This window comes from Rhinopithecus bieti, unplaced genomic scaffold (assembly GCF_001698545.2).
Source record: "Rhinopithecus bieti isolate Rb0 unplaced genomic scaffold, ASM169854v2 scaffold_1014, whole genome shotgun sequence".
Classification (NCBI taxonomy): Eukaryota; Metazoa; Chordata; class Mammalia; order Primates; family Cercopithecidae; genus Rhinopithecus; species Rhinopithecus bieti.
In genome coordinates, this window is record NW_016803499.1 from 1,415,037 (window position 1) to 1,442,555 (window position 27,519).

Here is a 27,519-nt window from a genome sequence, read left to right on the forward strand (position 1 = left end):
CAACACTCTGGGAGGCTGAGGCGGTCGGGTCACGAGGTCAGGAGTTCGAGACCAGCCTGACCAACATGGTGAAACCCCGTCTCTACTAAAAATACAAAACTTTGCCGGGCATGGGCCTGGTGTGGTGGCTCACGCATGTAATCCCAGCACTTTGGGAGGCCAAGCAGGCGAATCACCTGAAGTCAAGAGATCGAGACCATTCTGGCCAACATGGTGAAACCTCATCTCTACGAAAAATACAAAAATTACCCGGGTGTGGCGGCACGTGCCTGTAGTCCCAGCTATTTGGGAGGCTGAGGCAGGAGTATCACTCGAATCCCGGAGGCAGGGGTTGGACTGGGCTGAGATCGTGTCAGTGAACTCCAGCCTGGTGAGACAGCGAGGCTCAGTCTTAAAAAATAGGGCCGGGCGCGGTGGCTCAAAGCCGTAATCCCAGGCACTTTTGGCCATGAGGGCCAAGACGGGGCCGGATCACGAGGTCAGGAGATCGAGACCATCCTGCGCTAACACGGTGAAACCCCGTCTCTGCTAAACACTACAAAAAACTAGCCCGGGGCGAGGTGGCGGCGACGTGTAGTCCCAGCTACCCGGGGGGAGCTGCAGGCAGGAGAATGGCCGTTGAACCCGGGAGGCGAGAGCTTGCAGTGGAGCTGAGATCCGGCCACAGCACTCCAGCCTGGGTGACAGAGCGGAGACTCCGGTCTCCAAAAAAAAAAAAAACAAAACAAAAGGCCAGGTGCAGTGGCTCACGTCTGTAATCCCAGCACTCTGAGAGGCCGAGGCGGGTGGATCACCTGAGGTCGGGAGTTCGAGACCAGCCTGACCAACATGGAGAAACCCCGTCTCTACTAAAATACAAAATTAGCTGGGTGTGGTGGCACATGCCTATAATCCCAGCTACTAGGGAGGCTGAGGCAGGAGAATTGCTTGAACCTGGGAGGCAGAGGTTGCGGTGAGCCGAGATTGTGCCATTGCACTCCAGCCTGGGCAACAAGAGTAAAACTCCGCCTCAAAAAAATAAATAAATAAAAAATAAAAAATTAGCCAGTCGTGGTGGCGCACGCCTCTAATCCCAGATACCTGGGAGGCTGAGGCAGGAGAAACACCTGAACCCAGGAGGCAGAGGTTGCAAGTGAGCCAAGATCGCACCACTGAAGTCCAGCCTGGGCGACAGAGCAAGACTCCGTCTCAAAAAGGAAAAAAAGATTTTAAAATCCCAGGTATCAGCTGCAAGGCAGTGACTCTTTACCATTTCTTCTCATAACTTTTGCTCTGGTTTATAACAATGACTACCAATGAACCTTCTGAATATTAATTTGGATTCCTCAGGAATCCTTGGATCTGGAATATGAGGGACTGTGCTCAGTGAGCCTTCTAAAAACACTGGAAAAGAATATATAAATGAATAGATTTGCATTATTCTTCACGAGTTCTATGAGTTTGGTTAACATGAGCCACTTTTTATAGATTCCCTTCAACTCTCAGATTGGCTCTAAATCAGAGGTCAGCAAACACTTCAGGTAAAGGGCCAGATGTAAATATTTTTTAGGCTTGGCAGGCCATGGAGTCTCAATACAGTCTCATATAGTGGTGTCACTACTCAAATCAGTTTTTGTAGGGCAAAGAAGTCATAAACAAAACAAATAAAGACAAGTATTACAAAAACAGGCAGCCTGTGAACTGAGCCTGGTCTACTCTAGGCTGTCAACCCCTGGTCTGGATGAGACAATTAAAACTACAACAACTATGCATGAAAAATTAATGCATAGTTTGAGATAGTATGTCCTGCACATACAGTCTGAAACCCCAAATCAAGGTTGCCACACCCAAATTCTGCAGGGAACTATTCACATAGAATGTCATATTGTTTAAACCATGTTCTAAAGATGGATATATAGCCATATGCAGTGGTAGGCAACTATTGTCCCACTATTCAGGAGGCTGAGGCAGGAGGATAGCTCGAGGAGGTCAAGACCAGCGTGGGTAACATAGGGAGACACAATCAAAAGAGAAAAAAACAAAGAAAGATGGGCACAGCAGCATGCCTACTCTCCCAGCTACTTGGGAGGCTGAGGTAGTTAAGCCCAGGAGTTTGAGGCTGTAGTGTGCTATAATCACACTTGTCAATAGCCACTGCACTCCAGCCTGGGCAACACAGCAAGATACCATCAATAAACAAATTGCATCCTATATAAATCTGATGCCATGTTGAACCACATCAAGCATGCCTTCCACTAACACTCCCAGGACCCACGAAAAATTCAACTGTTTTCATTTCAGTACGTCTCATTTCAATACAAGGCCAGTAGTTTTGAATCTCTGCTAACAGAAAGAAATAAGCAAGGTGTAGAGTTTTCTTTGACATGTAGATCTCCTGGTACCAACCTACACATACTGAATCAAAATACTTGGTGGACTGAATCTCAGACATTTTTCCTTAAGTTCCACAAATATATTGCAAGGTTGAAAACTACTGGAATTAGCAAAAAAACGTGATCAAAGATCAATGTATTACAATCTACCTGGATCAAAAAACACACCAATTTTTTGTTTTTTGTAGTATGATCTAGGAACCTACATTTTTTAAAAGCTCCTTGAGTGTTTACTATGTACATTGCAAAAACACTGTTCTGCTGGGCACAGTGGCATATGCTTGTTGTATCAGCCACTCAGGAGGATGAGGAAGGAGGACTGCTTGAGCCCAGCCTGGGCAACATATCAAGACCCCATCTCTAAAAGGAAAAAAAAAAAAACACACATTTTTTGCACTGTCCTTGGACGAAGCACTACACTGTTAGCCTCTGCCAACATTCCCTTAATCCTTCTGGCCTCACAGTCCCTTGGGTGCTACAATGGAATGCCTCTGACAAGCAAGGAAATACAACTGAGACCAACTGTTGCCTTAGCATATAACATACCTTTATTTTCAAGTTTATTATATGTGTTGAATAAACTGTGTTGAAATACTTAGGGCTATTCCCAACTAGTCAAATGGGACTAATAAGCTTTAATAGCAAGTCAGGTATATATTTAGCTGAATGCAGGAAATCTGAAAAGGGTATGAAGAATTACTCTTTTCTTTATTGAAGAGGCAAGCATTAATAAGTACCATACAAGAAAAAGAAACTTCTCAGCCAAGCGTGGTGGCTGATGCCTGTAATCCCAGCACTTTGAGAGGCCAAGGCAGGCGGATCACCTGAGGTCAGGAGTTCGAGACTAGCCTGGTCAACATGGTGAAAACCCATCTCTACCAAAAATACAAAAATTAGCTGGGCAAGGTGGCAGGCACCTGTAATCCCAGCTACTCGGGAGGCTGAAGCAGGAGAGTCACTTGAACCCAGGAGGCAGAGGTTGCAGTGAGCTGAGATCATCCCATTGCACTCCAGCCTGAACAATAAGAGCGAAACTCTGTCTCAACAAATAAATTAAAAAAAAAAAAAAAGAAAGAAACTTCTCAGATTTTAAAACCAAGTAACATAAAATTTAAACATCACCCCAATATTCCTAACTCAAATATTTCATAACTACATGATACAACAACTAAAGCTAAAATAAGATGGACATTTGGATATTTTCATGACATTAACATTTTCCCAGAAAGCATACTCCAAGAAACTGCACCAACAAAATGCTAGAACTAACATCTGTCATTTACTCCAATGCAAATTTTTCCCATAAATAAAGACTGGTAAGTACTGAAGTGTTTAAACTATTTAATCTACAGGTGGTGGAGTAACCTAATATGAAAACAATCACAAGACAATTATAAAAAACAGTCTTATAAAATTCTCATTGCTTCCAGAATAATCGCTTTTAATGTGTCCAAAAATTGTGATAAGTAGAAAATTTCCACTTAGTAAATACTGCCTGGAAAAAAAATCAAATACACTCTATATTATGGTAAAGACAAACCTAAATGCAATTCAGACATATTATAAAAATGTATTAATTCTTAAGGCAGTTGAATGTTATACTAAATGAGTAAAAAATGTCGTTTAATTTATATTCAATAGCAATTATCAAAAGTTTGTCTTCTAAGGAAAATAAAGTATTAAATAAAATGACAACTGATATTGATGAAGTACTGGCTTATATGCTTGAAACTCTTAAAAATATATTCCCATGTGTCATAAAATTATGGTCAAGTTGAAGGCTGACAAAGAAAAAGATGACCAGATATGACAAGTGTTTTCCCTCATTCTTTGTTACATGAAATTATTATTTCAAACATGAAATATGTAAATCAGTATTTATTTTATACTTGAAAGTCCCGTAAATCTTAGTTGTGTTGGACTATTTCTATTAGGAAGACAAGAAGAGAGAGGTGGCATCTTAAAATTAACGAAGAAAATCAACTTTACTCATTACTTGGACAAGTTGAACACTTACCATTTGATTCCTCCCTTTAAACTGAACAGTGAAATAAGAGAAAGCACATAAGAGGGCCTAATTTCAAAGCTTAAAAAAAAACACACACACACACACACACAGCATTAAAATTGTTTAACAATTTTCTCCAAAGACAGTTTTCAAAGTAAATGAAGAACAACTGACAGAATGGCCTCAATGCATTCTTAATACAATGTTTTCCTATTAATATATTACCATTAACACAAAATATTTGAGATAGGTAGAGCTTTCACTCATATTGCGTTTAGTACTTGATTAACTTTATAGTAATAAGAAGCACTGTGAAGCTTGGAACCAAATAAAACTGACACCAAAATAATGAAAAACTTGTGCAGATTCGTATCATTTCTAATCACAAAAAAACTAACAGAACACTAGTCAGTGTTACACAATTATTACACCTCATTTACATACTATTTGAAACATGGACACCTCATTTACATACTATTTGAAACCAAAAAGTTAAGAGCATAGTGACTTTGCGGTCTATCTACCATAAATACTAATTTTAAAATGAAAAAAATAAATAAATAAAGATTCCAGCCCAGGTTTCCACAGACATTATAAAAAGGTCAGAAAGCAAATATTTTAAGTTACTGTGGGTCACAAGTCATTTCTAATCTTCTTCTTTCTTTTGCAATAACCCTTTAAAAACATAAACACCATCAGTATCTCTGTGGTGGAGTAATAGAAACCAGGCCGTGGTCCCAGGCTATAGCTTGCCAACTTACACTCTAGCCAATTAATTTTATCATGATGCTTCAAGTATGTGATACACACTTTAAGAAGCTACTAGAAAAGAAGGTATATTGTCACCTAATGCTTTTCTATGAGCATAATCTTATGAAACAACAGATGATCTATTTTAGAAATGTCAGCCAGGCATGGCGGTTTACACCTGTAATCCCAGCACTTTTGGAGGCTGAGGTGGGTAGATCACTTGAGGTCAAGAGTTCGAGACCAGCCTGGCCAACAGAGTGAAACCCCATCTCTACTAAAAATACAAAAATCAGCCAGGTGTGGTGGCGCGCACCTGTAATCCCAGCTACTTGGGAGACTGAGGCAGGAGAACTGCTTGAACCTGGGAGGCAGAGGTTGCAGTGAACTGATATTGCACCACTGCACTCCAGCCTGGTTGACAAAGCAAGATTCCGGCTCAAAAAAAAAAGGTAAATAAAATATTAAAGACAGGAAGAGAAAACCTAGACTAAAAGAGGCTGGATATATCAGCCAATTCAAAGAAATCAAATGTTTAAAAAAATAATAATTTAAGACCTGTGAAAATCTGGGCTTTAATTAGTTAAAATGAAAGAACTGACCATTTTAAAATATGATAAAGGTTTTTTTAAAAGTCTTCATCTTTTAGACATACTGAAAATAATAAAATTATATGAAGTCAGGTATTTCAAATAAAATAAATTGGGAAATAAAGTGGCTATACTTAAAGATGTAAAAGATCGGCCATATAAGTGTTATGGCTGATGATGAGTACACACTAGAATCCTTTTGTACATGTCTGAAATCTTCCAAAATAAAGATGTTTCAATATTCCTATATGGTGAAAATCAGTCAAGTGGAAATGATGTATATATCAAGATTTCTAATTTAATAGCATGTTTTTTAAATATCAACTAAAATAATAGGAAAAAATACGACATCCACTTCATAAAACATAAACATTATCTTCAAACTAATTTTACTTTACCACGCATGAGAGGTTAAGAAAATCACTAATTTATCAAACATCATAAATTTTGAAAGATTAGAAAAGACCACTGTATAAACCAAAATCTAAAGAATTCTAAATATACATCATAAACCTGAAAATATAAAATAATTTTAGTTAACCAGTAGTTTACTTACATTTTCCATGTAGTTTGGCTTAAAGCCCTCTTGCTGTCGCCTCAGTTCCTCCTGTTCTCTGTGTCGGATCATTTCTTCCTCACGCCGCCGATGCTCCTCCTCATGTCTGAAAATGTTTTAAATAAAAATGTCAGCATCGTGACATGTGAGCTGTCATTGGACATTTTATTGCATGTAAAATAAAATCATTTATGCAATCACATTATTCCACACCTGTCATCATGGCTGGTCATAGCATCCTAAATTTACCTTCCTTCTATGTCACTCCAAGCCTTTAATAAATCAAATAAGCCAAAGACATAAAGTAACTTAGCTAAGGTAAATCAGAAAAACAAAGTAAAATCATAACCTAGGATAGTTAATTGTGTATATTCAAGAAATTAAGAGTCAAAAAAAAAAGCTGAAACATGTACTCTCTTACTATAAAAAGGAAAAAATCTCAGCCAGCCATGGTGGCTCACACCTGTAATCCCGGCACTTTGGGAGGTTGGGGCGAGTAGATCACCCGAGGTCGGGAATTCAAGACCTGCCTGGCCAACATGGTGAAACCCCATCTCTACGAAAAATACAAAATTTAGCCAGGTGTGTTATAATCCCAGCTACTCGAGAGGCTGAGGCACCAGAATAGGTTGAACTCCGGAGGCAGAGGTTGCAGTGAGCGGAGATCGCCCCACTGCACTCCCGACTGGGCAACAGTGAGACCCTGTCTCAAAAAAAAAAAAAAGAAAAAAAAAAGGGAAAAAGTCAGATCTACTGATCTATCACTGACATTGCACAGTTCTTAAAGGCACTCAGAACATCTCCAGAGATAAGCCACCTCAAAAAACCACAATGTCGAGACAAAAATCCTATTTCCAAAAGGAAGCCTTGCCAACTCCTCTCTCCCCATTCTCATCAACCCACTAAAAGAAATCCCCTGAAGCAGGTGTCAGCCCACATCTGTTTTTAGAAATGAAGTGTTATAGCATAAACATTTACATTACTGTCTACAGTTACTTTGGGGCTAAAGCAGTGAGTAGCTGAGACAGAGGCAATGTAACCTCCAAAGCCTGAAATATTTAATATCTAGTTCCAGAAGGTTCGCTGATCCCTGCACTACAGGTGTCTTCAAAGGAAAATCACTATCTACATATAGCAGGATTACGATGAAATCAGTCATGAAGTTATAAATGATTAAGAGGAAAAACCTACATAGTAATATTGAAGTAACAGACTCACATTATATTGGCATTTAAACCAATGCAAATTCAAATATACACAGGTTGAGTCTCCCTAATCCAAAAATCTGAAAGCATTTCCGAATTTTCTAAATATGAAATGCTCCAAAATCTGGATTTTTGGGGTTTTTTTGAGACAGGGTCTTACTCTGTCACCCATGCTGGAGTGTAGTGTACCAATCTCAGCTCGGCTCACTGCAGCCTTGACCTCCCAGGCTCAAAGCAATCCTCCAACCTTAGCCTCCCAAGTAGCTGGGACTACAGGCACGTGCCACTATGCCCAGATAATTTTTGTACTTTTCTAGAGACAGGGTCTTGCCATGTTGCCCAGACTGGTCTTAAACTCTTGGGCTCAAGTGGTCTGCCCGCCTCAACCTCCCAAAGTGCTGGGATTACAGCCGTGAGCCCCCACGCCCCGGCTGGAACTTCTTTATAGCCAACATGATGTTTAAAAAAATGCTCACTGGAGCATTTCAGATTTAGGATGCTCACCTGGTAAACACAATGCAAATACTGAAAATGTGAAAAAATCCAAAATACTTCTTCTGGTGTTAAACATTTCCCATAATAGATGCTCAACGTGTATGCCCACCCACCAATAAAACTGTAACAGAAATTTAAATAGTGAAGGCTATATAAAGCTGATGCCCCTTTATTAGGTCTCGTTTTCCAGTACGTTTCTCTTATAACGTACTTTTCCTACATTTAGAATTGCAACCTCTCAAATTTCAAGATACCTTGTTCTTGTTTGTTGCACAACACTCCTGCTAAATCTGAGTCCACTAATTAAAAGATATGGTGATGGCCGGGCGTGGTGGCTCACGCCTATAATCCCAGCACTTTGGGAAGCCAAGGCAGGCGGATCACAAGGTCAGGAGATCAAGACCATCCTGGCTAACACTGTGAAACCCCGTTTGTACCGAAAATACAAAAAATTAGCCGGGCGTGGTAGTGGGCGCCTGTAGACCCAGCTACTCCAGAGGCTGAGGCAGGAGAATGGCGTGAGCCCGGGAGGCAGAGCTTGCAGTGAGCCGAGATCATGCCACTGTACCCCAGCCTGGGCGACAGAGCGAGACTCCGTCTCAAAAAAAAAAAAAAAAAAATACGGTGATTTCTTCTACTGCCAGAGAAAAAACTCAGAACTTCACGTCAGGCCACATGAACAAAAATGTTCCTAAGGGATTTCGAGCAAAATTTGGACTATTTTAAGATTGTTGTCTTGCCTCTAAAATACAACTCTTAGTATAATCCTTAAAAATAATCTTTAAGTAAATTGATGAATCCTTTTCCTGGATATTAACACATTTCATACATTTTACTGTGAAGAAAATACTTCACATTCATGGGTATGTATGGGGATGGGAAGATCCAGTAAGGCCAAATGTGCTGAAACTCAGTTTTACTCATTTTAAAAAGGGTCAATATACTCATACTAATACTACTTATAAAAAGGGTCAATATACTAATAATATACTAATACTACTTATACGCTTAGTGGGATCTGGGGCAGCATCCCACAATCATCCACGTAATATTTCTGCAGTAAGATAAAACATTCACAGTCTGGAGATAATAAAGGTTTCACATAACAGGAGTTCAGATCAACCTTTGCCAGCAAATGGATTCACGTCAGATTGCCACTTGAATGAATAAGGATACACAGAAAAACGTTTGGTCCGGTGCGGTGGCTCACGCCTGTAATCCCAGCACTTTGGGAGGTTGAGGCAGGCGGATCACCTGAGGTCAGGAGTTCAAGACTAGCCTGGCAACATGGCGAAACACTGTGTCTACTTAAAATACAAAAATGTGCTGGGCACGGTGGTGCATGCCTGTAATCCCAGGTACTCGGGAGGCTGAGGCAGGAGAATCGCTTGAGCCCAGGAGGCGGAGGTTGCGGACAGCTGAGACTGCGCCACTGCACTCCAGCTTGCACAACACAGCGAGACTCCATCTCAAAAAAAAAAAAAGAAAGAGAAAAAGAAAAAAAAAAACACCAAAACTTTTAGTCTCAAAGCTTCCAAATTACAAAGACAATTACAGGAGACATAGTGACCTTGTTGGGGGCCAACTTCTACCACATAATTTTAAATGAACAAACCTATTTCCAGTAAACAGAAATGTATGCACAAATGTGCAGGGACATATGTATACAGAGATATATTCTGTGGCATTATTTATAAAAGCAAAAGGTCAAGGACACATTAATCAGTTATAAATGGGAAACAAGGTTCAATGACACCTTGGGAGACAAGAAACACATCTGTTACAGAGGTAGATTACTATCTACTGGCAAGAAAGAATGTCTGCGATGCAAATGTCAGGACAAAGGGCAACGAAAAGAATGGGATTCCTATTACTGCTTTTTTTTTTTTTTTTTGAGGCAGAGTCTTGCTCTGTCGCCCAGGCTGGAGTGCAGTGGCCGGATCTCAGCTCACTGCAAGCTCCGCCTCCCGGGTTCCCGCCATTCTCCTGCCTCAGCCTCCCAAGTAGCTGGGACTACAGGCGCCCGCCTCGTCGCCCGGCTAGTTTTTTATATTTTAGTAGAGACGGGGTTTCACTGTGTTCGCCAGGATGGTCTCGATCTCCTGACCTTGTGATCCGCCCGTCTCGGCCTCCCAAAGTGCTGGGATTACAGGCTTGAGCCACCGCGCCCGGCCTCCTATTACTGCTTTTAACAATCATTTTTATGGCCAAACTTGGTGGCTCACACCTGTAATCCCAGCACTTTCAGAGGCGGAGGCAGAAGTGAAGGTGGGATGATCACTTGAGTGACAGCCTCTCTCCACAAACAATAGAAAATATTAGCCAGGGCCATGCGCAGTGGCTCATGTCTGTAATCCTAGCACTCTGGGAGGCCGAGGCGGGCAGATCACTTGAGGTCAGGAGTTCAAGACCAGCCTGGCCCACGTGGTGAAACCCCATCTCTACTAAAAATACAAAAAAATTACCCAGACGTGTTGGCACGCGCTTGTAATCCCAGCTACTCAGGAGGCTGAGGTAGGAGAATCACTGACACCTGGGAGGTAGAGGTTGCAGTGAGCTGAGATCATGCCACTGCACTCCAGCCTGGGTGACAGAGCAAGGCTCCGCTTCAAAAAAAAAAAAAAAATATATATATATATATATGGCAGGCATGGTGGCACAGGTTTATACTCCCTGTTACTAGGGAGCCTAGGGTGGGAAGATCACTTGAGCTCCAGAAGATGAGACTGTGGGGAGCCATGATCACACCATTGCACTCCATTCTGGGTGACAGAGTGAGATTCTGTCTAAAAAATAAGAATCATTTTTATAACCATAGAAGAGGGTATGAAAAAGATTATACCACACTGGAAATGATTGGAGGAACAGGAGCACTGACCTTGTGATTATACCACACAGATGATCTATAATCTAAATTTAATGACAGCAAACGGAAGCAATCCTGTTGTCCATATACGTTTGCTTTCAATTATTTCTACTCCACAAATGCTTTAATGACTACCTTTATAATTATATAAATTACCTCTTCAGGTCAAGGATTACTTCCTAGGTTATATTCACAAATGGAACTACTAAGGAGAGAAAAACTAATAATTATGACAAATTTTAACATCCTTCATGTTACATTTAATTGAAAACTAAAAAAAATTTCAATTTTAAAATTTGTTTTATTTTGAGGTCCATTAATTATTTACAGGACTCAAATATTTTTGCAGGATTCTGAAAGATTCCTACTGGATAAAACCTCCTTGCTGTTATTATCTGGCACTATGGCTCTACATCCAACACAGAGCCTAAGATATAAGAAGGGCTTTATAATAATTTGCTAAGTAACTTAAGAAAGGAAGTGGGGGCCAGGCGCGGTGGCTCACGCCTGTAATCCCAGCACTTTGGGAGGCCAAGGCAGGCGGATCACCTGAGGTCAGGAGTTCGAGACGAGCCTGGCCAACATGGTGAAACCCTGTCTCTACTAAAAATACAAAAATTAGCCTGGTGTGGTGGTAGGCACCTATAATCCCAGTTACTTGGGAGGCTAAATCAGGAGAATCTCTTAAACCTGGGGGGCCGAGGTTACAGTGAGCCAAGATTGTGCCACTGCACTCCAGCCTGGGCAACAGAGCAAGATTCCTTCTCAAATAATAATAATAATAATAATAATAATAATAATAATAATAATATAAAAATTAGCCGGGCATGGTAGCGTGCGCCTGTAATTCCAGCTACGCAGGAGGCCGAGGCAGGAGAATCGCTTGAACCTGGGAAGCGGAGGCTGCTGTGAGCTGAGATCGCACCACTGCATTCCAGCCTGAGCCACAGAGCGAGACTCCAACTCAAAAAAAAAAAAAGAAAAGGAAGGAAGGAAGTGGGGCCAGATGCAGTGGCTCACGCTTGTAATCCCAGCACTCTGGGAGGACAAGGTGGGCTAATCATCTGAGGTCAAGGGTTTGAGACTAGCTTGGCCAACATGATAAAACCACATCTCTACTAAAAATACAAAAATTAGCCAGGCATGGTGGTGGGCGCCTGTAATCCCAGCTACTCGGGAGGCTGAGGCAGGAGAATCACTTGAACCCAAAAGACAGAGGTTGCAGCAAGCCGAGATCGCGTCAACGCACTCCAGCCTGGGCGACAAGAACGAAACTGTCTCAAAAAAACAAACAAAAAAGGAAGTAGGTAGGTGAGTAAATGGGTGGAGAGAGAAGGAACGAAGGAGTAAGTGAACGAACAAAACAAACGAATAACCACTAAGTGGTCAAGTCACAGGCTGAACCAGTTCATGTAAGCCCTTCATCCTGGTCTTCCTTCAGTACCTGCCACAACCTCTGAAGAATTAAGTTACCTATGAAAAACTAAATAATGTATTTATAGCACTGAAAGTCAAACCAGAAACTTGTGAACTCCAAACAAATTCCTCTCAAAATGTACTGTCTTAGGCCAATTTTTCTATCTTCCAACTAAGGTAAAACACAAAGGCAGAGCTCAGATTATTTGGCTTGTTAACAAATAAAGCTATCTTGCTTGGTAGCAGTCTCAGGCAGATACATCTCTTCAGTTTGTGACAATTTTCTTCACTTGCTCCATCTTGCAAATATATATGAGTTCCTAGACATAATCTTTTTTTTTGCTTTATACATACTGCAAAACTACTCAAAAAAATTTTTTTTATTTTTGAGACAGAGTCTCGCTCTGTGGCCCAGGCTGGAGGGCACTGGCGCGATCTCGGCTCACTACAAGCTCCGCCTCCCAGGTGCACGCCATTCTCCTGCCTCAGCCTCCCGAGTAGCTGGGACTACAGGCGCCGCCACCACGTCCAGCTAATTTTTTGTATTTTTAGTAGAGACGGGGTTTCACTGTGTTAGCCAGGATGGTCTCAATCTCCTGACCTTGTGATCCGCCCGTCTCGGCCTCCCAAAGTGCTGGGAATACAGGCGTGAGCCACTGTACCCGGCCAAAAACTACTCAATTTTAAGGCAAGTTGTTCACACTTCTTAAATCAAGATTCTTATAGCTAATTTCAAAAGAGACTCCCCAGCCACCAGGCAAAACTAAGACTGTAACAGATTTATCACTCCCTGTATTTACTAGAATTTAGCCAAATATAAAAGTTACTCATCAAATGATCACCTCATATTATTTTCAGTTAATTGAATTTTAAATTGAATCTGATGCCCTTGTATACTGAGATAACATAATAAAAAAAAATCAAGCAATAAAAAATTACCACATCTGCAACAAGCATTCCATATCTCGGCCTATGATTAAATCAGCAACCTATCCTCTATGTGCCTCACGAGCTTCCCCTAATATTAACCCCTTGTATAACCACAGTAAAAAATTATGAAAACCAGGAATGACTACTGGCACAATATTATAATTAACTACAGACATTATTAAAATTTCACCACTTTCCCCACTATTTTTAAAGAGACAGGGCCTTACTATGTTTTTTTCTTTGTTTGTGTTTATTTGTTTTATGAGACAGGGTCTTGCTGTGTTTCCCAGGCTGGAGTGTAGTGGCTATTCACATGCACTATCCCACTACTAATCAGCACGGGAGTTTCTACCTACTCCATTTCTGACCTGGGCCGGTTCACCCCTCCTGAGATAACCTGGAAGTCCCCTGCTCCCAGAAGGTCACCAAATTGGTGCCAAACTTAATGCAGACATCCAATCAACATAGTGCATTACAGCCCAGAACTCCTGGGTTCAAGCCATCCGCCCACCTCAGCCTCCTAAGGAGCTGGGACTACAGGCCCACTAACACCTTTCTTCTGTTCCAGGAACTTATCCAGAATCCCACATTGTATTTAGTTGTTATTTCTCCTTAGTCTCCACCAGTCTGTAACAGTTCAGTCTTTCTATCTTTCACGAACCTGACACTATTAAAGAGAACTGATGATTATTTTGTAGAATGTCCTTAAATTTGGGTTTGTCTGAAATTTTCTCATGACTGGAATGATTATACATATCTGGCAAGAATATCACAGAAATAATGTTATATCCCATTCAGTGAATCCTATCAAGGGGCTCCTGATGTCAACTGTCTTATTACAGGTGATACAAAATTTAGTGTTTGGTTACGGTGGTGTCTACTGGGTTTCTCCACTTTAATATTTTTTCCATTTGTACATAATACAAATTTGAGGCTATGCAAAAACCCTGTTTCTCAAGTTTCTGCCCACCAACTTTGGCATCCATCAAAAAAGTTTGTCTGTAACAATTATTATTAAACATCAAGGCACCAGCTATGTTCACTGCTACTGAAGCTTCTAGGGCCTCTCGGTAGAAAAAGCCACAACACACAGCACAAGGGGCAGGCATGGTGGCACATGCCTCACAGCACAAGGGGCAGGCATGGTGGCACATGCCTCACAGCACAAGGGGCAGGCATGGTGGAACATGCCTCACAGCACAAGGGGCAGGCATGGTGGCACATGCCTGTACTATCAGTGCTTCAGGAGGCTGAGGCAGGAAGGATCGCTTGAGGCCAGGAGTTTGATACCAGCCTAAGCAACATAGCATAATCCCATCTCTACAAAAAAATAAAAATTAAACAATTAGCTGGGTGTGGTGGTGCACACCTACAGTCCCAGCTACTTGGGAGGCTGAAGCAGGATTGTTTGAGGTCAGGAGTTTGAGGTTACAGTCAGCTATGATGGCGACACTGCACTTCAGCCTGAGTGACAGGACAAGACATTGTCTCTTAAATAATTTTTTTTAATTAAGAATAAAATGCAGTATATGTATACATATTAACCCATACATAAACACACGTCTCTATTTCTGCATGTATTTGTCAATATTAAACACCACAGAGTTTATACGTCTGATTCAAATCACACTCACACAGGATTTTAACGTTAGCCGTTCATCTTTCTCTAATAATGAGAAACCTGAGTCTCATTATCCACAATATACATCCATACCTTGGTATGTGCAGGGGACTGGTTCCAGAACCACTCCCAGACACCAGAATCCACTGATACTTAAGTCCCTGACATACGGTGTAGTATTCACATATAACCTATGCATATCCTCCTACACACTTAAAAGCATCTCTACTTATAATACCTAATACAATGTAAAGACTATGTAAACTTTACACTGCAGCGTTATACTGCACTGTTTACGGAGAATGACAAGTAAAAAAAAGTCCTCCTACACACTGAAAAGCATCTCTAGATTACTTATAATACATAATACAACGTAAAGGCTATGTAAATAGTTGTTATACTGCACTGTTTAGAGAATGATAAGTTAGCCGGGCGCAGTGGCTCACGCCTGTAATCCCAGTACTTTGGGAGGCTGAGGCAGGAGGATCATGAGGTCAGGAGTTCAAGATCATCCTGGCTAAAATGGTGAAACCCCATCTCTGCTAAAAATACAAAAAATTAGCCGGGCGTGGTGGCAGGCACCTATAGTCCTAGCTACTTGGGAGGCTGAGGCAGAAGAATGGTGCGAACCCGGGAGCTGGAGCTTTCAATGAGCCGAGATTGCGCCACTGCACTTCAGCCTGGGCGACAGAGCAAGACTCCATCTCAGAAAAAAAAAAAAAAAAGAGGAGAGAGAAGACAGGTTTAAAAAGTCTGTTCGGCCGGCGCCGGGTGGCTCACGCCTGTAATCCTCAGCACTCTTGGAGGCCGAGACGGGCGGATCACGAGGTCAGATATCGAGACCATCCTGGCTACACAGTGAAACCCCGTCTTACTAAAAAATACAAAAAAAAAAACTAGCCGGGCGAGGTGGCTGGCGCCTGTAGTTCCCAGCTACTCGGGAGGCTGAGGCAGGAGAATGGCGTAAACCCGGGAGGCGGAGCTTGCAGTGAGCTGAGATCCGGCACTGCACTCCAGCCGGGCGACAGAGCTAGACTTCTCGTCTACAAAAAAAAAAAAAAAAGCTCTGTTCATGTTAGTATATACACAATTTTTTCCCCCCGATATTAGCAATCCACAGTTGGCTGAATCCATAGATGTAGAACCCACAGATACAAAAGACTGTGTGTACACTAATCTGTTCATGTAAAAAGTATACACACAAAGAAGTTTCACAACTACTAGCCCATACGCCTAACTAGCTTACAGAATTTATGTATGGTTCTTATCATTAGTATTATGATATCCAGTCAAGATACTATTTCCCAGTTATTTAAGTTCCTTGTTTTCTTCCCTATCCCCTTTCAATGTGATGATGTTATTCATTTGTAAGACAATTAGGTTAATTTGTTGTATTTTTGTATCCTATTTTGGAATCCACCCCTCATATTCTGTTTGGTTTTAATGATTTATTTTTTGCTTACATGAGGGGTACAATTTCAAAAAGCTTAGCTGTCATCTCCAAGTTTTAAGAGGAAAAAGTTGGATTCAGGTAAGACTTTATGTTAGGGGAGAGGAGGTTTCCTCGTCTTTGTTAAAAGTAGAAAAGATCTGGCAAGGAGTGGTGGCTCATGCCTGTAATCCCAGCACTTTGGGAGGCCGAGGCAGGTACATCACCTGAGGTCAGGAGTTCAAGACCAGCCTGGCCAATATGGTGAAGCCCTGTCTCTACCAAAAATACAAAATTAGGTCGGCATGGTGGCGCAAGCCTGTAATCCCAGCCAGGAGGCTGAGGCAGGAGAATCACTTGAACCTGGGAGGCAGAGGTTACAGTGAGCCAAGATTGCGCCATTGCATTCCAACCTGGGCAACAAGAGCAAAACTCCATCTCCAAAAACAAAACAAAACAAAACAAGAAAAACGGTAGAAGAGATTTGAACATGTATGTATAAAAGGAGAAAAGAAGTTTTAAAAGGTTCCTGAGGAAGGCACATTCATTATTTTGAGGGTTGTTAAAAAAAAAAAAAAAAAAAAAAAAATAGTGGTTCTCAAGCTTTCAGATATATCTGAATACTGGAGGATTCCAGGTGGCTGGGCCTCACCACTGTTGTTTCTTATTCAGCAGTTCTGCAGGGAGGCGTGAGACTACATTCCAACAGTTCCCTAGGTGAAATGTTAATGCTGTCTGTCCAAGGAAGATAATTTAAGAATGAATTGGGTAGAGTGAAAGAAATCATATAGAAATATTTATAAATTGATAAACTCAGGTACAAAGTTTGAAAAAATACATCAAAATATACAGAACATCACCTATCTGCTGACCAGAGAAACTTCAAATTTGTTCATGGTTTTTCACTTTTTCTTTACTTTTACTTCCCCATGAACACCTTATTTTCTTTTTTTTTTTTTTGAGATGGAGTCTCGCTCTGTCACCCAGGCTGGAGTGCCATGGCATGATCTCGGCTCACTGCAAGCTCCACCTCCCGGGTTCATGCCATTCTCCTGCCTCATCCTCCCGAGCAGCTGGGACTATAGGCGCCCAACACAATGTCCAGCTAATTTTTTGTATTTTTAGTAGAGACGGGGTTTCACCGTGTTAGCCAGGATGGTCTCAACTTCCTGACCTCGTGATCCGCCCGTCTCAGCCTCCCAAAGTGCTGGGATTACAGGCGTGAGCCACCGCGCCCAGCTGAACACCTTATTTTCTTACCACAAGCAGTTTATATTTTTAAAACAAATACTATTTTCAAAACCAGATTTCTATGTTTGCTTTAACTATCATAGCTTTGTTCACAGTATTTCCTAACTAGTATGATTTTTGAACCTTTGAAGAGTAATGTTTATACCATTATATTTTGCAATTAAATACCACAAGCACAAGGTGAGCTATCAATGTGGGTTTATACATCTTGAATTAACCACTCTTCCAAACGTCCTTACTTAAACCTAAAAGATTTCAAGCTAACCATCACGACTGTCTATTTTGTACTAAGATTTTAAATTCCCATGACCCTTTTTAACACGGAGTCAACTTCCGGAAGTCTTTTTTTTTTTTTTTTTTTTGAGATGGAGTCTCGCTCTGTAGTCCAGGCTGGAGTGCAATGGCAAGATCTCAGAACACTGCAACCTCCACCTCCCGGGTTCAAGCGATTCTCCTGCCTCAACCTCCCAAGTAGCTGGGATTACAGGCGCGTGCCACCACAGCCAGCTCATTTTTTAGTTTTAGTGGAGACAGGGTTTCACCATGTTGGCCAGGCTGGTCTCGAACCCCTGACCTCATGTGATCCGCCCAACTCAGCCTCCGAAAGTGCTGGAATTACAGGCATAAGCTACTGCCCCTAGCCTCAGAAATCTTGTTTAAACATTATCAGAAGCACAAAGTTACATAAAGATATTCATAGGAGAGTTATACACATAACAAAATAAATAAGAGCAATGCAAATACATCCATCTCTGGAAAAATGGATATTCACAGCATATTCTTACAACAAATTACACATAGTAATACCTAAAACCCTTGTTTAACTTCAAAGTGTTCACATTCAAAGTGCCCTTAGCCAGCTAAAAAATACAAACAATAGCAAATAATTATGCTGCATTGCGAAGGAACTCACTGTATGTGGTTAAAATGGACAATTTTTCTATTTTTCCCATGACTCAACTTATACAACTTGTAACAGGTGCTGGGGAGTTTTTGTTAATGAGACATACAATCCATGTTTCTGACGATGACCTTCTTTTACCTTAGTTGTATTTGCTTCCGTTTTTGCAACTCTTGGTTTCTGAGTTCTTCCAAGCGCCTGAGTTCTTCTTGACGCCTCATTAGATCTATAAAATAATGACTGCACATTAATATTTTTAGTTTCCCTTTCCATATTTTTATACAAATAAGCATAGAAGTTCTCCACCACTGGCAATATATTGGTATATTACCCATTTTATAATAAATTATAAGCTGGGTAATTAATCAAATAAATATCCTTTCTGAGCACGTTTCTTCATATATATATATGAGCATTCAAGTTCATTCTTGGCCAGTTGCAGTGGCCCACGCCTATAATCCCAGTACTTTGGGAGGCCAAGGCAGGTGGATTACTCGAGGCCAGGAGTTCGAGACCAGCCTGGCCAACAAGGCAAAACCACAACTCTACCAAAACTACAAAAATTAGCTGGGCATGGTGGCACGCACCTGTAGTCCCAGCTACTCAGAAGGCTGAGGCAGGAGAATCACTTGAACCCGGGAGGTAGAGGATGTATGAGTCGAGATTGTGCCACTGCACTCCAGCCTGAATGACAGGGCAAGACTCCATCTCAAAAACAAGTTCATTCTTGTTGGGGGAAAAAAGCGTAATAAACTCATCTTGGCTGGACGCAGTGGCTCACGCCTTTTAATCCCAACACTTTGGGAAGCCCAGGTGGGCAACAGAGTGAGATGACTCCACCTCAAAAAACAAAAACAAATAAATAAATAAAAATTCATCTTTGGCCAGGCGCGGTGATTCAAGCCTGTAATCACAGCACTTTGGGAGGCTGAGACGGGCAGATCACAAGGTCAGGAGATTGATACCACCCTGGCTAACACGGTGAAACCCTGTCTCTACTAAAAAATACAAAAAAACTAGCCAGGCGAGGTGACGGGTGCGTGTAGTCCCAGCTACTCCAGAGGCTGAGGCAGGAGAATGGCATAAACTCGGGAGGCGGAGCTTGCAGCGAGCTGAGATCCGGTCACTGCACTCTAGCCTGGGCAATAGAGCAAGACTCCATCTCAAAAAAAAAACAAAATTCATCTTTATGTCAATAAATTAAAATAGGTAGGCTGGCTTGTGCCTGTAATTCCAGCACTTTGGGAGCCCGAGGCAGGCGGATCACTTTGGCCGAGGAGTTCGAGATCAGCCTGAGTAACATGGTGAAACTCTGTCTACAAAAAATACAAAAATTAGGGCCAAGTGTGGTGCCTCACGACTGTAATCTCAACATTTTGGGAGGCCAAGGCAGGTGGATCACCTGAGGTTGGGAGTTCGAGACCAGCCTGGCCAACATGGCGAAACCCCATCTCTACTAAAAATACAAAAATTAGCTGGGTATGGAGGTGCACGCCTGTAAGTCCAGCTACGTAGGAAATTGAGACACAAGAATCACTTGAATATGGGAGGCGGAGGTTGCAGTGAGCCAAGATTGCGCCACTGCACTCCAGCCTGGGTTGCATAGTAGAACTGTCTCTAAAATAAAATAAAATAAAATAAAATAAATTGTAATTGTTTTCAGCAGCAAATGCAAAGCCCAAACACATGCCTTCACAGACACCAGCAGAGAGCACTTAAGAACCAGACCAGACAAACATGAATCATGACATAAAACCCAAGGAACCTCCCTCACAACACAATTAGCATGAAATTCCTCCCTCACTAAACCAATGTCTTATGAAGAAGAAGAGTGAGGGGAGAATTCTTCAAAGAAGAAAGCAAAGATAAATGCTGATATAAACAAGACTTTTCAACAACAAAAAAGCATTTCCAACATCACCAATCCCTGCCATATCAAGAATGGGGGGGTTCCAGAGTAAGATAATGAAAAGTACTTTTGTATTGCACATCTGAAAAGTAGTGTATAAACTTTCCATGTTAAAAATCTCCAAAGCTAAAAGTCTTTGCCTGTCATTTTGTACAAAATTATGTATGTACCCATGCATATATTTTAAAATAACAAAATGTTAAAATACTCTGGATGGCACAATTACTGGCTGCTTTTATTTTCCTTTTCTCTTTATATCTGAAATGTCTAAAGTGAACAAATTACCTCAATTGAATGTTTCTTAACAAATCCCTATACTCAAGAGTTGACACATATAATACTACAGCTAAAGTTAATCTAAGGTACCAATAACCCAAACTTCGTAACAATAGCAAGACACGCATCATAACCCTAACAAGGTAAATATTGTTATCCCCATTTTACAAATTAAAAACAGACATTTATAAATTATGGGAAAAAAAAGGATTCGGATAGATTACCAAGTTGCCCCAGCTATTACATGATTCGACTGGGGTGCCAGGCCAAACCTCTCCTTATTGCACAGCTCTTTCAAACAAGTCTGCCAAATCTAGTTGATCAGACTCAATTGGAAAACTTAAAAACATGCATTTGGGGATGTTGCTAAGGAAAGTCTGTTTTGGTATATGAGACAGGGCCGAGGCAGTTCTCATAATAGATAGGCCCATAGAGAAAACACTAAATTTTTATCTTAAAAAATGTTAAACATGACTGCAATTATTTCGAATCTTTATAACGTAAGTTCTTAACCTTAAATGCTCATTAGAATTACTTAAATATCTGACGGGGTACAGTGGCTCACACCTGTAATCCCAGCACTTTGGAAGGCTGAGGCAGGCAGATCACCTGAGGTCGGGAGTGTGAGGCCAGCCTGACCAACATGGAGAAACCCCGTCTCTACTAAAAACACAGAAATTAGCTGCGCGTGGTGGTGCACGCCTGTAATCAGAGCTACTCAGGAGGCTTAGGTGGGAGAGTCGCTTGAACCCGGAAGACGGAGGTTACAGTGAGCCAAGATCGTGCCATTGCACTCCAGCCTAGGCAATAAGAGCGAAACTCCATCTTAAAAAAAAAAAAATTACTTAAATACTTTTTTTTTTTTCTCTCAGAGACAGGGTCTCACTCTGGTACCCAGGCTGGAGTAGAGTGGCATGATGGTAGCTCACTACAGCCTCAAACTCCTGGGCTCAAGCCGTCTTCCCACCTCAGTCTCCCAAATAGCCAGGACTGACAGGCTATGCAATTTAACAAAGCTGCCTTTAACCTCTCAGACCTTATTACCTTAACCGTTAACACTGGTATAATTAGCTCAAAGGCTCCAACAATCAAATTCTCAAATAAGCACAATCAACTAACACTTAAAAGAACTGTAAACTTAAAACTAGCATTTTATGCTTACTAAATTATATATATTTTTAAAGCTCCTAATACCCAAAGTTGCTGAAATTTCACTAAAGCTTACACATCTGTACATTGTCATGATCATATCTTTCTAGGGGAAAAAACTGTAAAAAGTATATAACTAGAGATATCTTTTTCTTTTTCTTTCTGAGACGGAGTCTCACTTTGTTGCCCAGGCTGGAGTGCAATGGCGAGGTCTTGGCTCACTGAAACCTCTGCCTACCGGGTTCAAGCAATTCTCCTGCCTCAGCCTCCCGAGTAGCTGGGACTACAGGCACCCGCCACGGCGCCCAGCTAATTTTGTATTTTAGTAGAGACGGGGGTTTCACCATTTTGGCCAGGCTGGTCTTGAACTCGTAACCTTGTGATCCACCCACCTCGGCCTCCCAAAGTGCTGAGATTACAGGCATGAGTCACAGTGCCTGGCCCAACTCGAGATGTCTTTATCTTTTGATCCAGGGAATCACACTCAGGAATTTTTCTTAATAAAATAAAACAAAGCCATCCACAGACATGAAGGCATCATCTACAGTATTACTTATTACTTAGTAAACCCAATAACACTTTGAAATGCTTTCCTGGCTGGGCATGGTGGCTTACCAAAGTGGGAGGCTGCCTCGGCCTCTAAAAGTAATGCCAGCACTTTGGGAGGCCGAGGTGGGTGGATCACTTGAGGTCAGGAGTTTGAGACCAGCCTGGCCAACATGGCAAAACACTGTCTCCACTAAAACTACAAAAATAAGCCGGGCATGGTGGCACATGCCTGCAGTCCCAGCTACTCAAGGAGGCTGAGGCAGAAGAATCACTTGAACCTGGGAGGCACAGGTTGCAGTAAGCAGAGATTGCACCAACGCAATCCAGCCTGGGTGACAGAGCAAAATTGTCTCAAATTAATTAATTAATTAATTAAAATGCTGTCCTAACAAATTTAATGATAAAATTACATGAAATTATATGCTATAATTTCAACGCATCATAAATACAGGTACAGAACAAAGGAATATAAACAAACTAAAATTTTGATTTGCTAGACTGTGAGAATGTTTTCTCAATTTAAAATTGCACAAGTCATGAAAACTGAATGTGTAACTTCTGCTCTAACAATTCTATTTTCTAAAAATATTAGTCTCGTCTTTTTTTTTTTTTTTCAGTTTTATTTTACCTCTGATCTGTCTGGATTTATGACAGTGAATTAATTTTTTTTTTTTTTGAGACGAAGTCTCTCTCTGTCATCCTGCCTGGAGCGCAGTGGCGTGATCTTGGCTCACTGCAAGCTCCACCTCCTGGGTTCAAGCAAGTCTCCTGCCTCAGCCTCCGGAGTAGCTCAGACTGCAGGCGCCTGCCACCAGGCCCAGCTAATTTTTTGTATTTTTAATACAGATGGGGTTTCACCATGTTAGCCAGGATGGTCTCGATCTCCTGGCTGCATTAATATTCTTTAATCATAAACCTCATATGTATTTAAATCTTAGTATCTCAAGTAGGTTCAGGCATGACTGTTCTGTTCTTCACTTGTCTAAAGTTTATCCTCTCTTGATTTCTTTAAGAAAGGCTCAGAAAAACGTATTTGCTTTATTTTGTTTTGTTTTCATGGTTTTTTTTTGAGACGGAGTCTCACTCTGTCGCCAGGATGGATGCAGTGGTGCGATCTCTGCTCACTGCAACCTCTGACTCTCCTGGTTCAAGCGATTATCCCGCCTCAGCTACCCGAGTAGCTCACACCTGTAATCCTAGCACTTTGCGAGGCTGAGGCAGGTGGATCACGAGGTCAGGAGTTCAAGATCAGCCTGACCAACACGGTGAAACACGGTCTCTACTACTAATATAAAAATTAGCCGAGTGTGGTGGAACACAGCTGTAATCCCAGCTACGCAAGAGGCTGAGGCAGGAGAATCACTTGAAACACGGAGACAGAGGTTGCAGTAAGCAGACACTGCGCCACTGCACTCCAGCCTGGGCAACAGAGCGAGACTCCGTCTCTAAATAAATAAATAAATAAACAAATAGATAAATAAATAAATAAATAAACGTAATGGAGCCAGGCGCAGTGGTTCACGCCTATAATCTTGACACTTTGGGAGGCTGAGGCAGGCGGATCACTTGAGGCCAAGAGTTTGAGACCAGCCTGGCCAACATGGTGAAGCCCCGCCTCTACTAAAAATACAAAAATTAGCCGGGTATGGTGGCTCATGCCTGAGGGAGGAGAATCACTTGAACCTGGGAGCCAGAGGTTGTAGTGAGCTTAGACTGTGCCACTGAACACCAGCCTGGGCAACAGAGTGAGACTCCATCTCAAAGAAAAAAATTTTTTAATGTAATGGGAGTTGAATCTTGAAAGGACTAAATAATTATCAGTAAAGTATAAATGATACAACTATTATCATAAGGTACCCATGTGTTCAATAAGAATCAGCATTTACAGCTGGGTGTGGTGGCTCACGCCTGTAATCCCAACACTTTGGGAGGCTGAGGAGGGCGGATCACTCGAGGTCGGGAGTTCGAGACCAGCCTGATCAACATGGAGAAACCTTGTCTCTACTAAAAATACAAAATTAGCCAGGCATGTGCCAACATGCCTGTAATCCCAGCTATTCAGGAGGCTAAGGCAAGAGAATCACTTGAACCTGGGAGGTGGAGGATGCAGTGAGCTGAGATCACGCCACTGCACTCCAGCCTGGGCAACAAGAGTGAAACACCATCTCAAAAAAAAAAAAACCAACATTTGCAAAAATTTTCTGATACACGCATATATATTCTTTGCAGCACTGCTTTTAAAAACAAACTGAAAAGAGAAATTGTTACCAAAAGAGGATGAACCAAACTATACCCATATAAAAGAATATCGGGGCCGGGCACGGTGGCTCAAGCCTGTAATCCCAGCACTTTGGGAGGCCGAGACGGGCTGATCACGAGGTCAGGAGATCGAGACCACCCTGGCTAACACGGTGAAACCCCGTCTCTACTAAAATACAAAACCTAGCCGGGCGAGGTGGCGGTGCCTGTAATCCCAGCTACTCGGGAGGCTGAGGCAGGAGAATGGCGTGAACCTGGGAGGCGGAGCTTGCAGTGAGCTGAGATCTGGCCACTGCACTCCAGCCTGCGTGACAGAGCGAGACTCCGTCTCAAAAAAAAAAAAAAAAAAAAAAAAAAAAAAAAAAAAAAAAAAAAAAAAAGAATATCATACGGCCATTAAAAACATAAGGCAGGTATTTACATATATATTCATGTAGAAAGTAAAAAAGGTACAGAAAAGGTAAACAGCTTTTTCTTTTTTTTTTTTTTTTTTTTGAAACAAGGTCTCGTTCTATCACCCAGGCTGGAGTACAGTGACATAATTACAGCTCACTACAGCCTCAAGCTCCCAGGCTCAAGTGATCCTCCCACCTAAGCCTTCCCAGGTAGCTGTAACTACAGACACATGCCACCAGGCCCGGCTAATTTTTGTACTTTTGGTAGAGATGGGGTCTCACTATGTTGCTGAGGTTAGTCTTGAACTGCTGGACTCAAACAATCCTCCCACCTCAGCTTCCCAAAGTGCTAGAATTACAGGCATGAGACACTGCACCCAGCCAGTTTGTTTGGTTGTTATGATTTTTGGGTTTTTTGCTTACTAATACACAGAAACATCTGATGACATATGCAGAATTTTTTCATTAAAGGACACGAAAGAGACTTAAAATACAGAAGAGTGATTCCTACAAAAAAGCAGAAGGTAGTGAACAGGGGGACAATTTTTCTGTATTGTTTGAGATTTCTCCTTCCATGATATGTCATGATACATGTTTCTGCAGAACCACACAACTTAATTAATTACAGTCTTTCCTCAACCTGAATGCATCCTTAGAAATGCTGGATGAAATATAAAATTGTAGGCCGGGTACCGTGCCTCACACCTGTAATCCCAGCACTGTGGGAGGCCGAGGCGGGTAGATCACTCGAGGTCGGGAGTTCGCAACCAGGTTGACCAACATGGTGAAACCCCATCTCTACTAAAAATACAAAATTAGCCGGGCGTGCTGGCGTTCACCTGTAATCCTAGCTACTTGGGAGGCTGAGGCAGGAGAATCGCTTAAACCCAGAAGGCAAGAGGTAGTTTACAGTGAGCTGAGGTTGCACCACTGCACTCCAGCTTGGGCAACAGAGCAAGAGTCTGTCTCAAAAAAAGAAAAAAAAAAAGGACTGTAGCCATGGGGGCGCACCTGGTCCGGCGCTACTTGGGCGATGCCTCGGTGGAGCCCGACCCCTTGCGGATGCCAACCTTCCCGCCCGACTACGGCATCCCCGAACGCAAGGAGCGCGAGATGGTGGCCACACAGCAGGAGATGATGGACACGCAGCTGAGGCTCCAGCTGCGGGACTACTGTGCCCACTATCTCATCCGGCTGCTCAAGTGCAAGCGCGACAGCTTCCCCAACTTCCTGGCCTGCAAGCAGGAGCAGCACGACTGGCACTACTGCGAGCACCGCGACTATGTGATGCGCATGAAGAAGTTTGAGCGGGAGCGGAGGCTGCTCCAGCGAAAGAAGCGGCGGGAGAAGAAGGTGGCAGAGTTGGCCAAAGGCCAGGGACCCGGGAAAGTGGACCCCCAGGTGGCCTTGTAGGGAGTGCACTCCCCACTCTATGGACCAGTCAAATAAAAGCCTTCAGGCCCCTCAAAAGAAAAAAAAAAAAAAAAATACAAAATTGTAGAACAAATGGGAGGAAGTTGTAACTTTATAAATTTTAAACAAACTAAAACTGAAATTTACCAACTGCAGATTTTGATGAAATAAGTACAAGTACTTCAGCACAAGTGAAACCAGAAGCAGGGAGTCGGATGCAACAGGCAATGTGATTTTCTAATATTATAAACTAAGATATTGTTAACAGGGGCTTTATTTATTTTATTTTATTTTTTTATTTTGAGACGGAGTCTCGCTCTGTCACCCAGGCTGGACTGCAGTGGCCGGATCTCAGCTCACTGCAAGCTCCGCCTCCCGGGTTCACGCCATTCTCCCGCCTCAGCCTCCGGAGTAGTTGGGACTACAGGCGCCGCCACCTCACCCGGCTAGTTTTTTGTATTTTTAGTAGAGACGGGGTTTCACCGTGTCAGCCAGGATGGTCTCGATCTCCTGACCTCGTGATCCGCCCGTCTCGGCCTCCCAAAGTGCTGGGATTACAGGCTTGAGCCACCACGCCCGGCCCAGGGGCTTTAAATGAACACACAATAAACAACAAAACTTAAACTCATGGGAAATAACTCTGCAAAATTACTCTACTTCAAACATCAAAATACCTTCAGGCAAAGTTTTCTACGAGCTCAAGAAAAAATTGAAGTCTGAGGAAATGTTCTTTGCCATCAATATATCCTCAGTACCTCAGACGTGTCTCCCGTAACTGACATTAAAGATGTGCTAAATTAGTGAACGTTATACCATTGTTTGTCTGTAGCATCAACACAAATCTTTAGTACAGATGCTTCCATATCTAATCAACATTATTTCCTAACAGGGCACGACTGTAGATAGGTGGGAAACAGAATGGGAGAGAAGTGCCTAGCAGGCTAAGAGAAAACAATTCACGTTGAACAGAAGGGCTAGGGCAACCACAGAGCCCAGGAAATTTCCAGATGATTCTAATGTATAATAAAATTTCAAAACCACTGGACCGGACAAACTTTAAGATCTCTTGGCCGGGCATGGTGGTTCATATCTGTAATCCTAGCACTATGGAAGGCCAAGGTGGGTAGATCACTTGAGGCTAGGATTTCAAGACCGGCTTGGTCAACATGGAGAAATCCCATC

The 27,519-nt window shown here is 42.1% G+C and overlaps 2 protein-coding genes across 2 annotated transcripts in view; one reads left to right on the forward strand and one right to left on the reverse strand.

Moving 5' to 3' along the window:
• The window catches only part of PSPC1 (paraspeckle component 1), an 81,172-nt gene that overhangs the window by 21,601 nt on the left and 32,052 nt on the right, over positions 1–27,519 (reverse strand). The window contains 2 exon segments of the mRNA XM_017886459.1: positions 6,274–6,379; positions 18,529–18,613. Coding sequence (XP_017741948.1) covers positions 6,274–6,379; positions 18,529–18,613 — 191 coding nt within the window.
• Positions 25,920–26,394, forward strand: LOC108538409 (NADH dehydrogenase [ubiquinone] 1 beta subcomplex subunit 7-like). Its single transcript, XM_017886470.1, has one exon. The coding sequence runs from the start codon at positions 25,924–25,926 to the stop codon at positions 26,335–26,337; it is 414 nt and encodes a 137-aa protein (XP_017741959.1). The 5' UTR covers positions 25,920–25,923; the 3' UTR covers positions 26,338–26,394.